At 40.9% G+C, this 18,222-nt stretch overlaps 1 protein-coding gene across 2 annotated transcripts; it reads left to right on the plus strand.

Annotated features, from left to right (window-relative positions):
- Window positions 1-2,370: 2,370 nt before the first annotated feature.
- On the plus strand, window positions 2,371-12,346 carry LOC134620551 (SLIT and NTRK-like protein 5). Of its 2 annotated transcripts, none has more exons than XM_063466755.1 (2): window positions 2,371-3,284; window positions 5,198-12,346. In XM_063466755.1, the coding sequence occupies exon 2, from the start codon at window positions 5,256-5,258 to the stop codon at window positions 7,881-7,883; it is 2,628 nt and encodes an 875-aa protein (XP_063322825.1). In that variant the 5' UTR covers window positions 2,371-3,284; window positions 5,198-5,255; the 3' UTR covers window positions 7,884-12,346. The 2 variants fall into 2 exon arrangements, with proteins under 2 accessions (XP_063322825.1, XP_063322826.1); XM_063466756.1 differs by lacking the exon at window positions 2,371-3,284 and adding an exon at window positions 4,466-4,552.
- Window positions 12,347-18,222: the final 5,876 nt, after the last annotated feature.

Genomic DNA, 18,222 nt, shown 5'->3' on the forward strand with positions numbered 1-18,222 from the left:
GCAAAGTGGGTGCAGGGCACAAACACTGATGACAAGCAGATAAATATCAATAATTTTTTCCTTTTACTCTGAATGTTTTTAATGGGCTGTACCTCTAATATGAAAAAGCATTACCTGCTTTAACCTCCTTTTTGAGTCTGAGGGGCAACTTTACTTAAGAAATTAACATTTAATTGTATTCGGCATTAAAAATGTCCTTTTCAAGCTAGACATGTTCCTCTACCTTTACCTAAAAGGAAATAAAAATATAATTAGGGTACTTCTGCATCGGCCTTCCGATGGGTGCTGGTAAAGCCTAGCTGTCTGGAATTTGTATGGTGGTCTTAAGAGGTAAAATTCACTCAAGCTTAAGAAAAGACTAGCAGACAGAAAAACATTGCAAAAGCACACAAAATACAGCAGAAGTTGAATAAAACATAACAGAAATAACTAAAAAATACTGTAAAAGGCATAAAAAAAACACAAAACAAAAGTGAAGTGTTTTGGGGACACAGGTGCAGAAGTGACAAGCTAACAGTAAGGCTACGTCCACACTAATGCGTTTTCATTTAAAAACGCATCGTTTTCTCTCCGTTTTGGCCTCCCGTCCACACTGAGACGGCGTTTTCGCTCATGAAAAACGCAGCGTTTTGAAAACACTCTTGAAAACGCATACATTTGAAAACGGTGTTTTTGCGTCGCAGTGTGGACAGTGAAAACGGAGACTTTCTAAAACGAGGACGCATGTTACTCATATGATGCAGTCATGTGACCAATTAAACTACGATAGCGGAGGGCATATACAGCAGTTGTTTTGTTTGCTCTCAACTTGGACAGCCCTGTTAAAGATTAATATCAGTTTGAACATGCTCCAGATAGCTTTTCTTCAAATTCTTTAATTCTCACTCACTTTTGCAACTTTGTACTTTTGTGTTACTCGCAGCAGCAACTCCACCTCATTGTTAGTCCATTTAAAAAACTCGGTGCTTCTCCTCAACATTTTGCCGTGATGTTTCAAAGAGCTGGAAAGTAAATAAACGGCAGACAGAAATGAGGCAGGCCAAATCTTCTTGCATTTCACGCATGCGCAGTACTGGAACGTAAGCGTTTTCGGCCATTTCAATGTGGACGCAACTCTGTGACAACGACTGAAAACGCTAGTGTGGACGCGGAGTTTTTCATCTGAAAACGCTGTTTTCAAATCTATCCGGGCTAGTGTGGACGTAGCCTAAATGTGTATTTTCAGTATTATATGTAACGTGACAAACCATGTTACTATGCATTGTTTTCCGCCTCACTGATGAACACTGCTTCTCTTAAACGTGTCTCAGTCTCACAGCAATCCTTCTTTAGCTTTGGTTTCTGTCACTTCAGCTGGTCCATCATGTTATTGTGTCCCCACAAACACTTCTTTTTTGTTTTGAGTTTTTAATTATGACTTTTACAGCATTTATTTTACATTTTTTTGTGATTTCTGTTCTGTTTTATTGAACTTTTGTTGTATTTAGTGTGCTTTTGCTGTGTTTTTCTACTTGCTGGAATTTTCATGAGTTGCAGTTCATTTGACCTCTCTGGGCCACCGTAAATTTAGCTTTAGAGACTATAATTGTTTTATGTATACATAAACACTTACAGCTGCCCTCTTACAAAAAACTTTAGAAGGCTGTAAAAATGTTAAAGTTGGGCCTTTTTAACATGGGGGTCTATGGGGGTTGACTCACTTTTGAAGCAAGCCTCAAGTGGCATTTGTGGTACTGCAGTTTTGGACTCTTCTGCTTTGAGTTCACTATAACTGGCTGGTTGATCAAGTCCAGTACAAGGAGGCAGGGGGATAACAATGTGCAGCTAATACATTCCTGAAGTGCCAAGAATTCATATTGATGGCGCCTCAAAGAATGTTCTTTTCAGCAGTTCAGGATGGGTGTCAGCCATCTTCTCCCAACTTCTCTAAAAAAGGAAATCAAGGGGGGTACTGTGGCCATTTAATGACAAATGAAGAGCTCCCACTGTGTCCAGCTGTGACTTTCAAAAGCGTGGAGGAAGGCTTGGTGGATAACAGCTAAATCGCTGCTGAGTGACAAATCAAATGGTTGTTGCAGCTAAATCAAAAGACAGCGAGTTACAAAGTGCAGCCTGAGAATGCAAGTCCTGCCAAGAAGCCTTTTTCATCATTATGCTGCCCTCTACGGGTCTTCTTCCTCCAGCCTCCCCCCCCCCCCCCCCCCCCCCATCCCCAACACACACACACACACACACACATCATCATCATCACCCCTCCCCAGCACCACCAGCCCGCCTCCTCCACATTACCACAGCTTGCACCCCCCCCCTCTCCTCCCCTTCCTAAACCACCCCCCTTAAAGAGTATTGCGCGCATTAAATTGCTTTTCATTTCCGTGCTGTGACAGTCTCTGAGATTGGGGGGGATTTATGCATTTTCACGAGTGACTTTCACTGTCATGCTACGGTAATTATTTCATAATACGTCCTTCGCTGCAGGGCACGGGCTGGTTTGCACCAACCAACCGAGATCAAGTTCCACTAGTTGACAACGTTGGGTGGAAAGATGAAGCGCGCGCGTACATAGGATATTCTATGAGCAGGAGCAACAGAACTGCAGAAAACAGAAGAAGAAGAAGGAGAAGAGGAGGAAAGGGGGGGGATCGGATTCTCGCAGCCGAGGAGGCAGCTGGAGGAACATTGATCTCCGGTCGATTTGGACGAACTGGCAATTGAAATAAAGAGACCTTGGGCAGATCTATACATAAACTGGTAGGAGCCGCACCGCTGGCAGCAGACAGGGGTGGGGGGGATTCGTGCCTCACTCTGAGCCGCTTCCTTCGTCAGTGCGCATGGATGAAAGTCACAGTTAAAATGCATGCGGCAAGTCCTGTCTGATGTGGGATTACCGCGTTTTTATTCGCCCCCCTCGCCTCCCGACCATGTTCCAACTTTGGTTTTGGCTCTTTTTCCGAGATGACACTGCTAATTTCAGTCGGCGCTGGGAGAGCACCGGAGCCCGTTTCGCCGCGCTGGCTGTCACATCATCGGCGTGAATGAGAACGTTACCCGCGCTCGTCCATGCCTGGTTTATGGAGCTAAACACCGCGGAGACTTGACTTGATTTTTTTTCTTTCCTCTTTCTTTTCTTTTCTTTTCCTCCTTTTTCTTTTCTTTTTTTTAACCATCCGGCTGAAGGGCGGACAGTGAAATCACGAAATCCATGTTTTCACTGAGGCTGGGGGGAAAAGACCGGGCACAGCCGTGATTTTCGGCATGTTTTGGCGTTTACCGGAATCAGCACGGTAAGAAAACCCTGATTTCTTTTCTCTCCCCCCCCCCCTTTCTTTTGGTTTAACTGCATGTCTCAGCTGAGACGTTATGCCTTTTTAACGTATTCTTTTTTTTATTGGGAGGAGGAGGGGTGAGTGTGTGTGTGTGTGTGTGTGTGGAGGGGGGATCTCTCCGTGGTGCTGAAATCTGCTTCCACCCTCAGTCACATTACTGAAGTTGATCCCGGATTTAAAGATGCTGTTAAGAAAGGTGTCTGCGGCCGCTGTGCCAGTAACAAGCACAGAGCCCGCATTTCTGCGCTCCAGTTAGAGCATCCCGTTTTTTTAAAAAAAGCCTGCTGCATCCGCACACGGATGCTCTGCAAAGAGAAGGCGCGCTGATGCACTGGCGTTCCAAGTTATATCTCCATTATTTCCGTGAGCTTGGCTTTTAGAAACAAATATTTATTTATTTATTTGAAATGGTGTTTAACTGAAATATTTCAAACATTTTGATTGACACCTCAGTGGTGGAGTGCCTGTGTGCGTGCGTTAAAATTGCGCTTATTTATTTTATTTTGATTTTTGGGGGGAGGGGGGGGTGATTTATGGAGCGATGTGTGGGCTTTTTGTGCTCTTTTAAGGAACGCACACAGACCCAAATGTGTGCGTCTGCTGTGCGCGCGCGTGTGTGTGCACGCGCGCGTCTGAGGCGGAGAGAGAGAGGGAGAGAGAAAGAGAGAGAGAGATCTGTAACCTTCTATATAGCAGATGCCATACATAATACTTGATTATACAATTATTTACTCCACGTCAAAATGTAGTTTGGATCAGAGATCCTCCGCGAGATTTGCCTTTGATCAACTCCTCTCCTTTCTTTCTTTTCAATCTTTCTTTTCTTTTTTCCCCTCTTTTTTCCGCCCGTGGGCAGCAGCAGCAGAAGAAGGAGAAGAAGAAGAAGGGCTGCGACTGTCGCCTTGTAGGCTCATATTCACATTTTCTATGGCAGGCCGGATATATATATGTGTATCCATTTTTCTACAGAGATGAGGACTGTCTGCTTCTCCCTGTCGATTGGTATCAGGGAACCGGCATTTTATTTTTATTCGCACTGAGGACGGTTTTTAATCATAGCACAGGAATAAACACCCCCCCCCCTCACCCCCCCCCCCCCGTCTTTCATCCTCATGTTGTGGAGGTGGAGAGAAGGGATCCGACAGTTTCCCCAAGTCGTCGGGTATGGGGGGTGAGTGAGGTATCTTTGTAGTTCGGAGATAGGAGTTCATCCTCGAGGTTTTAATGTGAGTTTGAATCCTCAAAGGAAAAAACAAACAAACAAACAAACACTTACACATACAAATAATAATAATAATAATAATAATATTAATAATAATAACAGAATAACAGAGACCGTAAACGCAACAATCACCCATCTCACAAGGAATGTGACTCGAGATTACCTGACAAGAAGTGTCGTTTGTCGTTTTTCCACTGTCATCTGTTAACAAATACTCGAATCTCCGAGTCTGCAAACGGTGGATGGCGATAGCTTCTTCTTTTTCTTCTTCTTATTCTAACAAGATGGATTGGAATTCAGGCGAGCTATCAAAAAATGCGCAGTGGCCGTCCAATAGCGGATACTTGTGTTAATTTAAATACAACATTCTTTATGCATGCAGTTGTTAAACACGCAACTTGTTTTCTGCCACTTTCAAAATCAAAATGATGCTGACATAACACATCTGCATATTGGAAAAATATGTGTGCGTGTGTGTATGTGTGTGTGTGTGTGTGTGTGTGTGTGTGTGTGTGTGTGTGTGAGATGAATACATCTAATGTTTGCTCGTTTAGGCTCTTCTGAGTGAGCAAATTTGCATTTCTGTAAATATTGCACCTGTGCCCATGCTGTGTAAAACACAACTCGTCCTTTTCTCTCCCCTCCTTAGATGACACCTCATACTGGTACTGCACTTGAGTGAGCTGGGGCATCCTCTCCCAGGAAAAATGCATATCTGGATCCTAAAAATAATACTTCTGATTGCATCATCTCTGAGGCTGGTTGAGATGTATGACAATTATGGGGAGATCTGCCGAAACCTGTGCACGTGCGAGGAGAAGGAAGGGATCCTGACGGTGAGCTGCGAGAACCGGGGGATCATCAGGCTGACGGAGATCAGCCCTGTCCAGTACTCCATGTACCACCTCCTGCTAACGGGGAACCTCCTGAAGAAGCTGTCGGTCGATGATTTCATCAATTACACCGGGGTGACCATCCTGCACTTGGGGAACAATGATATCTCTGAGATAGAGTCGGGTGCCTTCAATGGACTCCAGGGATTAAAAAGGTTGCACCTGAATAACAACAAGATAGAAGTTCTGAGAGATGAAACCTTTAAAGGACTTGAGAGCTTGGAATACCTACAGATTGATTATAATTTCATCACAAACATAGAGTCCAACGCCCTGAGCAAACTACACCAACTAACAGTGATGATTCTGAACGACAACCTGCTCTCTGCCCTTCCTCCCAACATCTTCCGGAATGTCCCCCTTACGCACTTGGATCTGAGAGGGAACCGCTTAAAAATGTTCCCCTATATTGGCCTCCTGGAGCACATGGACAAAGTTGTGGAATTACAACTGGAGGAGAATCCGTGGAATTGCTCCTGCGAGCTCATTGCTCTGAAGGCTTGGCTGGAGAGTATAGCTTACACGGCTCTGGTGGGAGAAGTGGTGTGCGAGACGCCATTCAGGCTCCATGGAAGGGACCTGGATGAGGTGTCAAAGCAGGAACTCTGCCCACGAAGACCCCTAGAAGACACAGTCAGGCCTGCGCCGCCTAGCAGCACTAATGGATACTACCAGACCACACCAGCCGCTGTCACAGCCTCTGCCACCTCCTCGGCTGTTTTAAGGTCTTCTTCCAGGCCTACCAAGGGCACACGGCAATTGAACAGAACCAGGTTAAAGCCCACCTCCCGAATACCAGGCGGCAATCCATACAACTATGGCCCCATCATTGCTTTTCAGACCAAATCTCCTGTGCCTTTGGACTGCCCCACTGCCTGCACATGTAATCTGCAGATATCTGAAATTGGGTTAAATGTCAACTGCCAAGAGAGAAAGATTGAAAGCATTTCTGACCTAAAACCGAAGCCATACAATCCTAAAAAAATGTATCTCACTGGAAATTACATCCCTGTGGTGCGGAGATCAGATTTTGTCGACGCCACTGGATTGGATTTGCTTCACCTGGGAAACAACAGGATAACTCTGATCCACGACCGGGCTTTTGGGGATTTAACCAACCTGCGTAGGCTGTATTTGAATGGTAATCTCATGGACAGGCTCACAGGAGAAATGTTTTTTGGTTTGCAGAACTTACAATATCTTTATTTAGAGTACAACAAAATCAAGGAGGTCGATGCGGGCACTTTCCGCTATCTCCCTAATCTGCAGCTGCTTTTCCTGAACAACAACCTCCTGAAAACTTTACCTATGGGCATCTTTTCCAGCCTCTCCCTGTCTAGGCTTAATCTGCGTAACAACCATTTCCAAAACCTCCCCGTGAGTGGTGTTTTGGATCAGCTCAAGCTGCTGTTGCAGATAGATCTGTTTGAGAACCCCTGGGAATGCTCCTGCGACATAGTGGGGATGAAGATATGGCTCGAGCAGCTCAGTGCAGGCACTGTGGTTAATGAGGTCGTGTGCGAGACGCCAAAACGCCACACAGGAATGGACCTGCGTTCTGTCCCATCAGAGCAGCTCTGCCCAGATTACTCCGAAGCCTATGTCTCGCCGACTCCACCTACGGAGGAGCCCATGGACGAACACGTTGTCACCACAGGTGCTACTCGGAGGTTGGAACCCCTTGGCAGCACCGTCCCCCTCTCCGTCCTTATCCTCAGCCTCCTGCTTGTTTTCATCATGTCTGTCTTTGTGGCCGCGGGGCTCTTTGTTGTGGTCATGAAAAAGCGTAAAAAGTCACAGAGTGACCGTACTAGCACTAACAACTCCGACGTCAGCTCTTTTAACCTGCAGTACAGCCTCTACAGCAACCGCTCTGGACCTAAAGTTAAGGCCCCAGCTGGTCATGTATATGAATATATCCCCCATCCAATGGGCCATATGTGCAAAAATCCCATTTACAGGTCAAGGGAGGGGAACACAGTGGAGGATTACCGTGACCTCCATGAGCTCAAGGTCACATACAGGAGTACCCCAGATGATGAGAGGGATAGTAGTACGATGAGGAGTCCTTCATACAGTGTTAGCACCATCGAGCCACGTGAAAACCCTTCCCCTGTGCAGGATGCAGACCATTTCTTCAGAGGGATCCTTGAACCTGATAAGCAGTCACCCCACCAGTCCATCCCGTCAATCCCAGCAGGGGCCAATTTAGAGTACAAGTATACGGGGCCCGTGTCGTACACGTACAACCCAAATTTTGATGTCAGACGTCAGTTCTTGCACCCGGAGAGAATAAGAGAAACAGTGCTCTATGGCACAGCACCCAGTACTGTTTATGTCGAGCCCAACAGGAATGAGTATTTGGAGCTAAAAGCTAAACTGCAGTCTGAGCCTGATTACCTCGAAGTTCTTGAGAAACAGACCACCTTTAGCCAGTTCTGAGCAACAGAGTCGTGAGCATAATGAAGCATTTTCTCTCTCGACCCTCCTTGAAACAGTGGCTCAGTTTCTAGGGTGCCTTGGCACAAATACAAACAAGCAAAAGAGAAAGAGTTGAAACGGGGTGTGCCGAACAATCTTATTCTTATTTCAGAAACATGACATTACAGGAATGGATACAGCTTTCTCGAGACATGGATGAACAAAATTGCTTAACTGATGATGCAAAATCTATTTTTCTATGGTGAAGATCGAATAACACACAAAAATGTAAGTGTACAGGTAAATCTTACCCAACTTCATTTTCAGGAATATAACCATACATAAGGTATATTGTGAATCAGAAAAAGAAATGTTTATAAAAATCACACCTGGACATATAAGAAAAAACAAACAAACAACAAAAAAAAACCCAACACATTGTACAGCAGATCATCAAAACTGTGTAGGACTATTTTCTGCTGTAGTCTGTAAGTAAGTATTTATTGATATAATCTGCCATGTCTTTTCAAAACTTTTGATTCTTCATCAGTATTACCTGTCTCATCATACTCCATCATCCTCCGGAAAAAGGCTTATGTTTCTAGTTTCATTTACTGTAGCTCTGCATTGTAAAAGTGGCTTTTCTTTTTCCTTTTTTGTTTTTCTTTTCTTTTGTTTCTCGGAAAGTGGCACACCCCAATGTTCAAAACAGACTGCGTCATTTGAAGAAGATGGAAAAAAAAAAGAAAAAAAGAAAAAAGAAGTGTCTTTGTATGCTTTCTGCACTTTTTGGAAATGGAAGGCAAGTTAGCCTTCAATGAGCTCTCATAAAGGAGATTATTATATTAAAAATGAATATGGCTATTCATTCTTAATATGTAGGATTGATATGTTATCAAAACAAAAATTCATAAATGATATTTGAAGTATTAATTATGTTGTGTAATACTGGTATTTTAATCAATGTAACACCTATTTTTATACGAGCATTGGCAAATTCTCTATCGATTATGGGTTTCTTTTGTTTTGATTGCTTTGCACTTATTGCACTATATTGACCAAACTATGTTATTGTCATCAAATAAACATGATGTCAGGTTCATATAATGTGCTTATGCGGAAACTGAAGGTGGAATGAGGCCATTTGGGTTTTTGGTTCAGCATTTGGGTTTTAGATGTGCAATCAAGAGAGTTTTCCCACAGCTAAAAGTTGTTTTATGCCATAATCAGTTAACAATATATCGGCTGACCAGATCAGACTATGGTCTGCACTCAGTCAAAGAAGATAAAGATACAGTGTATACGTGCTCCACTTAAAGGGGGAGGTTGCGTCGTCAGTGAGAATTGAAATCAATGGGTATTAATCAATGACCATTATGTAAGGCTGGCCTTCTGCAATTATACCGCGACAACATAATCCACATTGTTGTCTGTCAGTGGATGAGCAGGTGTTTTATATAAACATCATTTAACATCTTCGCAAAGTCAGCGGGTATGAAACATAAAGATGTGCTGGATTATGTTTTTGGTGTCGAAACGTAATAGGTTTGTTTGATATGCAAACAGTTTTGTAAGTCAAGAAGTTTAAAAATATAAGAAAACATGTTCAAAATCTGCTTTTTTTCTCCGGTCTTTAAAGTGCTTGTTTGTTAAGTGACTTCTCACTTGACCCACTTAAATCCAATATGCAAAGTAGATCTATAAAAATGCAGAGGATGCACTGTGCCACCATTTTCAGTGTGCAGCAAGCGTCACCATTTAGGAATTCAGTGTTCCAGAACTGAGATGGGCACGGATCTTTCTGGAGAGGAATCAAAAGAATGGAAGAAGTGTGTGTGTGTCTGTCTGTGTGTGTGTGTCGTGGGGGTGGCTGTGCCACATCAGACACCTTAATGCGACACTTAATTCTGAACTCAAAAGGAATAACTATGAATTTATATTATTTTAATCGACTTTTTCCCTGTAGAAAACGTCTATTTTACGGTATTTAACTGTACTGAGTTTTCTATGCGGTGCCAGCTGCCTTTTCTCAATGACAAAAAAGGGAAAAAATCCAATGCTCTGGGTCCTCTTCTTTTGTTGGATCTTTTCATAGAAGCCCAGAATGAGAACAGAAGGCACCATTTGGGAGATGAGGAGTCCTGGAACTGAGTGTAACTGTGGATGTGTCATACATGTAGCAGGGGATGTGAATCATAGCCAAGAAGTGCGTGCAGTTGCCCAGTATTAGTGGCCTATGGGATGTCGCAGTACTGACAATTTTTGACATTATTTATTTTTCTGATGCCAATGTTGAAAGAGGAAATCATTTATAGTTTACTGAGGTTCAATGAGGATCTGAGCAGTACATTGACAAATTGTTTAAAATGCGGGCAGATGGCTCTTTTTCTTTTTATCTGTTTTATTATTATTATAATATTCATAGTATTGTATTTTTCAGGATGATTTGGCTACGTTCAAGAGAAAAAAGAAAAGAAAACAAAACAAAAACGCTTTAGCACAATTACATAATCACTGAATCATGTATTCCAAATGGGCTTGTTAATACCATATGCGTGCATATGTACATCTCTCTAGCCCAAACTCCCAGTGTGGACGTTTATCACTCTGTCCCGGTGTAATTGGGGAATGGATGCACTGAGAATCCCACTGCAGGAGGCTATAATGTGCACGTGTGTGTGCGTACAGATAGAGGGGAATGGGGGGGGGTGACTACTTCCAGTTAAAATAATGCTTTTAACCAGCCAATGGCCTCTCTAGGTACACAAATGGATGCATCAAGGAAGGACAAAGAGTTCATTATTATTATCCTTTCCCGGATTATTCAGTCTATAGCCTTCTATCAGGCTTCTATATAGTGCATTCAGCGGCTGTGGAAGTTTTTCAGCAATAATCCCTCACACAAACAGTACGATTTCTGCAGTGGTCAATATTTGCATTCAGATGAGGAAAGAAGCTCTAAGGTGAAATATCTCCAAATGTGTTGCTTCATGCTACACACGAGCCCCCATGATTTATGGCTAAAACTCACCGTGTGGAATCTGATGCAGGGCTGATGCAACACAAGGCGTGATGTAGGTGCAGATGTAGCTGTCACAGAGGCCTCACTCTTTTGCTTTGCTTGCAGCAAGGAAAGTTCAGAAGACACTAGTTAAGTTTGTTTAAAAGATTTTTTTTTCCTCAGAAAACTAAAAGCAGAGGGAGAGACACTCTCCTTCTGCTTTCACACCATTTGAGAGTTAATCAATGTTGAATCAGAGTGGGACAGCGCGTGAAACCCGTCCAAGCTGCGTGAAGTTGTTGGCTCATCATTCTGCTATTTTCGGTACATGGACTTTAAGTTGGAGGCAATTATTTTCTAACAGTGTATGAAAATACCCGGCTAATTAAACATTTTCTGGATTTGATTTAGCAGACTTATGCTAAGATTATATTTCATAGCTGATCAGATGGCACTGGCAGAGTTTTGTGTTTATGGTAAATAAAATCAGCTTGATGCTACACATACACAGGGCCATGTTTACCTACTACAAAGCCCAGGGGCAAAAGAAAGCTCAAGGCCCCCTTTAGTTCCAGTTCCTCTTTGTGTACTGCATATGTATCATGTTGCCTTTTAAGTGTCCATAATGCAAAATATGTACTGTTTAGTTTGCTTCTGAACAATTTTATTGACTAAATCATATAAACAGAAATTAAAGTATTCAAGTACATTAAAGCCAGGACTTCAATAAACAGTAAAAACTTTGATTATGCATTATTAGTTGTTATGCATAAGAATAATTTTTCAAGACGTTTTATATATTTACATGTAAGCAACAAAAAATTTCAAAGAATTGCACAAATTCAGGATTTAATACAAAGTAGAAATGAAAGCACTGGCCTTAAGCCCTCATACTTTTTATTGTTTTTAAGTCTTTTTTTTATTTGAAATGAATCAAATTTACAACAAAGCAATTGTCAAAAACAATGAAGACAGTCTTGATTATACATAATTGCTTATACATAAGCAATGTGTGTAGATTCACATACATAACAAAAACAGTGTTCAGTGGAAATATTAGGTTTCAGCCTTTTTACCTGTCGTATACTTTAATTTTGAATTAGATTTACCACAAAGTAATTGTCAAAAATTATAAAGACTGTCTTGCTTATGTGTTAATGAGCTCTTATGCAAATGAATGGCTTGTCAAAATGTGTTGTGTTAAAAAAGCAAAAAAAAAGATGTATTTGCTTTGTTTTTTTTTATTTTGTTAGGCCAAAACGGTGTAGAAAATTTAAATGAATATGTAGCAAATGGTGTTTTAAAAATATTTAATATTTGAATGGCTAATGCTGAATCATTTTGTTTCAAATCCTGAGAGCTCAAACAACACAAATTCACATCAACTTTTTTGATGATACATTTGATGATTTCCTTCTTTCTTTAATATTTTTTTCGTAAGGCTTTTAATTTGAAGGATTGTATTATTGAATTGCTGGCCTGATGAAACAAACATTGACAAAAGTGATTAAAAATAAGTGTTATTTTGATGAAATTATTATTTTTGTTTCTTATCATATGAAATGGGGGTGTCAAACTCATGTCCACATTTAATAAGCTTTTTTTTTAAACAAAATTAGCACAAAATAATTCAGTTAATCAATCATTACGTCTCTTTTTTCACATTAATGTAATGTACCTGTCATTACAGGTACATTACATTTAAAGGTTTTGTGCCTTTATAAAATGTAAATTTTTTATAAGTAAACAGTAGTATTATTTGCTTTTATTATTTAAACAGTGACTAGATCTGAAGGCCATCCAGTTGGCTGAATTGGCCCCCCTGGCAGGCCACATATGGCGCCAAAGCCATGTGTTTGATACCCCTGCAAGTGCGTCATTATTTTAAGCTTGTATGCATTGTCTCTCTTTTAGTTTACCACCTGATGCTGCAACAACATGTTTAAATGATAATTAGGCCAATGCGCGGCTGCCCGCTCTATACGGAGACAGATAGAGAGGGTGGACATTTTCCATATGCTCGAGCGATGCCTTGCCTACCCCCTGCTGAAGATGCCTCACCCTCAGCGCTGCCTCGCTACATTCCTGCCACTCGGTCTCCATGATGATGTGAGCAATTGAGTTCAAGGAGATCTGGGTAATTGAGAGGGCAGGGATGGCATCTGACAGGCACCGATGGCTCCAATGATTACTTTAATCAGAGTGGTTAATGGAATTCCTTCAGGCATGTAGAAATGCTCAAATGTTCATCAGCATTGAACCGATTTTTACCCCCACTACTACACCTCCTCCTCTTCTACCTCACATTGCTATAATTACTGATCAGTTTTCTTTCCTCTTTATGCCTTTAGTTTCTGTTTAACACTCAGCAGGTGATGAGGTGCTTGTTCCTGTGGTCTTGTGTGAATCCACAATGGAAGTCACTGGGATGCTTTATGGTCACAATGCATTATGGATGAAGTGTTTCTAACATTGGTAAATGTGTTAACATTAAAAGGGTCAGTCAAGCACTCAAACACAGTGAAATCTGTATACAGACAAGCATGTGCTCATAAAAATACAGAGCACTTTAGGCTTGTGTATAATGACTGCTCAAAATGAGACGTTTATGTCTTATTATCCAAATAAAATAATTGTTCTGTTCCATGAATACTTTACCAACTTTCAGGGCTAATCAGCCTCTAAGTTAACAGCCTTACTGTCTAGCCTGTGCTGAATAAACTTTAAGAAACGATCCATTGCACAGTCTGGATCCAGACTCCGATGCCATCTGCCAAACAAACCAGGCTACTTGTTGTTTAAATTCTGTTTCTATAATTGGTTTGAGAACATTTTTTCCCCCTTTTGTGATATGCATGCTGGCAAAATGTGACAGATATATTTGTATAATTTTGAATTGATTTGTTGGTTCTTCTGTCCATCTGCAAACTGTCTGGCTATGTAATGTTTGTAAGAAATGAACAATGATTTTCCTTTGGGGTGTGGTAAAATCTCAATGTTTTCCTTGCACGCTTTCTTTTTAAAATAGCTAACGACATGAAAGGCCAGAAATATTATACCAACTGTCACTTGAACAATGTTTTAACTTGTTTTATGTTGTGTTTACTAGCAAAGCAAGCAGCTGTACTAATTAGCAGAACTTCACCTTACATAATTTTCCCATCCAAAAGATTATGGTATTCAATTTAGGATGTTACTACATATACATACACTTATTACTACCAGATTAGGCCCATTTTGCCTTTAAAACTTCCATAATTCTTCATGGCACAGCTTTGACAAGGTGTTAATGTTCCTCAGAGATTTTGGTCCGTTATCATATGATAACGGATAGCACCACACAGTTGCTGCAGATTTGTCATCTGCTGATTTGTGAATCTGCAATTTCACCACATCCCAACAGTGTTCTGCAGAGGCCATTTGAGAAAAAATAACTCATTGTTATGTTCAACAAACCAATTTGTGATGATTTGAGTTTTGTTACCATTTGGTGCATTCTCCTGCTGGAAGCAGCCGCGAGAAGATGGGTACACGGTGGTCATAAAGTGATGAACATGGTCAGCAAGCCTACTCAGGTAGGCTGTTTCACTGATGTCGTTTATGCCAAATTCTGAGCCTAGCATTTGAAAGTCACAGCAAAAAAAGAAATTCTAAGTTTTCCCAATCTACTGTTGTCCAGTTTTGGTGAGCTGGTTGAACAGTAACATCGGTGTCCTATTATTAGCTGTCAGGAGTAGCGTCCCATCTGCTTCAAGTTTCAATGCGTTGCGCATTCAGAGATGCTCCTCTGCATACCTTGGATGTAAAAAGTGGTTATTTGGGTTACTGTAGCCTTCCTATACGCTCAAGCAGTTTGGCTGTTGCCCTCTGATCTCGACAAGGCATTTTACCCAGTAAACTGCTGCTCACTGGATATTTTCTCTTTTTCTGACCATTTTCTGTAAACCCTAGAAATAGCTGCATAGCATCAACTTGCTGCCATGTCATTGACTGATTAGATATATGCATTAACAAACAGTTGAACATGTGTGACTAATCAAGTCTATATAAAGTAAAAATATAGGAAATGAAGCTTGAATTTGTGGAATCACAGTCAGAATATACTGACAGGCCTCTGTTTTTCTTTGCAAGATTAAAATCTGTGCCCACATCATGTGCTTCAGGTTCTGCCTGAATGTTATTTCCGCCAACATGTCCCTAAGGAATAATGCATAATATCCTCTCTGCAATGTTTTGTTTGAACTTGATTACTCATGAGCACAAATAACATCCCACTAAAGGAAATAAGATCCCAAGGCTATAACCTAAAGGCTATAATGACAGGGATGAAACTACGGAGCACAGATTTCTACGGGTTCATTCAATCATGTCAAAATTCCATCAGGATAATCTGACTTTCATTCCCTGTAGTCAGATTTTAGGCCAAGCATTCAAGTTTGAGTTCATGTGTTTTGGAATTAGGTCTGTATTTATGTATGCATAGGTTATTTATATAGAATACTTTACTATTGTAATCCTGTGTGTGCATGTATGTCTGCGTGTGTGCACATGCATTAATGTCATCATGTGACATGGCATGACATAGGAGTAAATCCCTCTTTTGCTTACTCCCACAGAGGGGAAAAAAAAAACAACATAATGGAAGTCATTCTTATTCTGCTGTTACCATTAGAGGCACCCCCACCCCTCTCAATTCAATGTGAAAGGTAATCCTGAATACAGAGTGGCTTGCAATTATGCTGAGAGCCAGTGTGGCATATGTACAATACTCTAAATAGAGTACCATATATTGTTCCCATGCTGTGAGGGGGGAAAAAAAGAAAAATCAAGGGATAAGCTGACGTAAATGGAGTTTGATACTTACCAACAGATATGTGTGATCAAAGCTTTTAAAGAGCTGCCTTTATATCACTGACTATGTGTATGTGAAGAGATAAGAAGATGTTGTTTCATGTTTTATTTAGTCATTTTTTGCACCCTTTTTTTTCTCATGGTTTCATTTTCTTTCGATAACACGCCTGCCTCCCCCGTCCTTCCGTCGTTTACCCTGTCCTCCTTTTCAGTTCCCACCGGGCAGCCTGGTTGTATTCATCAGGCCTCCCGTTTTGTTTGTTTGTTTATGGCGGCTGCACCCGTTGATCCAGAGCTGCAGTAACCCTGTTGTTTGATAAATGGCAACCATAGCATTACTGACTCCCCAGCCGAGCCTGGTGATGCCTGGCCAAAAAAACAACAGGTTGATGTATGGCTTCCTTCAGAGTGTCAAGTCATTTAAGTAGAGTCAGTCCAGGTACTGTGCTTCTATATACATCTCGGTCTGTGGGTGAACACCTTGGAATCTTGCCCTGTCCTGGTCTGGCTCATGTGTGTCATCAGCTTGAAAATTTACTGACAAACAAAAAAAAGAAGGCCTATCCGTGATCAACAAAGCATGAGAAATGCATGTTTGTCAGGTTATTGTTAGGGAATTTTGTCATGCAAGCTGACAGCAGCGGGAAACAAGGTCGAGCCGGGGGACATCACTGTTATGATCTAGACATATTTTTCCATCCGGTTTGGAATTGCTTGAGATGTTTGAGAGGATGAAAGGGTTACTCAAGTGACTTTAAAGTTTTCTGTGAAGACTTGTGAGAAAGATTTAAAAAAGAAATCTGTCAAAATTGAGCATGAATTTTAGGACTCATGTGGGTAAAGCGCCACAGAAGCCAAGAAGCTCCATCCCTGTTAGGGATGTCACAATAGCAGATATTCATTGCAGAATTATTATCTCAAAAAGAATTCATTACTCAACAATACTCTTGTAGTAGCCAGTCTTAGATAGTTGGTAGCTATTTAGGTATTAGATTTATTTCTTGCAGAGATTTGTGGATCAAAATGTTTGACTAATAAGAAATGGGAACTAGGTGGGTGCAGGGGGTTTGGTTGCGACTGGCTAATCAAATGAGTAACTACTATTAGTATAACGCCGGAGGACCAACAAAGACAAAGGACCTTAAACAAAATTCCTAATAGAGTAGACCATACATAGGTGAAACAGAGCCTGAAGGATGGATGTGAACTTTCTCAATCAGGCCTGCAACATCCTAAAAGGAAAATAAATCAATCCTCCAAAAAAATCAATAACAGACCACATTATGAGACTGTACTGCTTTTACTCTATCCCAGTGCATTTAATCAGTAACCCTATTTAGTAGTTTGTATCATAAGAAAAACTGTAGGCTTGTTTAAATAACTGTACATATAGCATTTAGGTGATTTTTTTCTTTTATGTTATTAATACTTTCATTGGAACTTGTAGCCAAGTTTGAGTTGAGTTGACTGAAGTGTGGCTCTTACTTTATGCATTTTTTAAAGTCAGTATCGCCCTCTATACCAGAAGATAATTATATTAGCATTTCCCAGATTCCTGACAATTCCAAAAGAAAGGGGAACTCTGATGAACATTCGAATCACCTAAATTTGGCTAAAAATATTTTTTTAAAAATACAAGTTAGTTTTAATTTAAAGATCAAAAATAACTGATGACTAGCTGGCCAAAATAGCAACAGGCTGGCAAAAACAACAACAGCTAAGCTAGCATTATGGTAGCTAATTTTAGATTTGAGTGTCTTGAAAATTATAGTTTCCCTGTGAAAAACAGTTTGATTACATTTATTCACTCATTATCTAAGCCTGATAGCAGCATTTCCAAGAAAGTTTGTGTAACGCCAGCTAGCACAGGCTAAACGTCCTCAATAGCTCACCTCGGTTCCGCAGTGAGTTTTATTGACTCACCATCCTGTATCAGACTCCTTTCACAAAGTTTTACTGTCTGCTCAACACTAAATAGATGTGAACACTTCACACCCACTATTTTGACAGCTGAGGTAAACAGCGGGCTGACAGACTACATTTAATATAGACGAACGCTAGCCAAAGCATTTGAGGTGACTCAGGAGTAAGAACATAAAATACTGCAAAATATTTTACTGACATGTATCAGATTTTTTTTATTCCAGATTTATTGTTAGGTTTTGATATTATTTAAATATGTTAGAATGTAATGTGTACAAAAATGTCTTAATACACAGACAGTAGCAGAAACCTGCTGGCTATCCATCACTGGGATGGGGCATAGAGCGTTAATAAGGCGAAAAAATTGCTTCCGTAAAGTAGCATAAACAGAATGTCAGTGATATATGAAGAACCAGTTTTTAACAGCTTAAACAGAGCAGCCCACTACAATGCTTCAATCAGGCCCACCATAAACTGTTGATACGTCATTGCGTTAAGGCACAGGGCAAAGTGATATTATTTGGCATTTCACATTAGCTAGTTAGTTAGTTAGTCCGCACCAATGCACCTTTTCAGTACTTTATT

The sequence above is a fragment of the Pelmatolapia mariae genome, linkage group LG23, assembly GCF_036321145.2.
Source record: "Pelmatolapia mariae isolate MD_Pm_ZW linkage group LG23, Pm_UMD_F_2, whole genome shotgun sequence".
Lineage (NCBI taxonomy): Eukaryota > Metazoa > Chordata > Actinopteri > Cichliformes > Cichlidae > Pelmatolapia > Pelmatolapia mariae.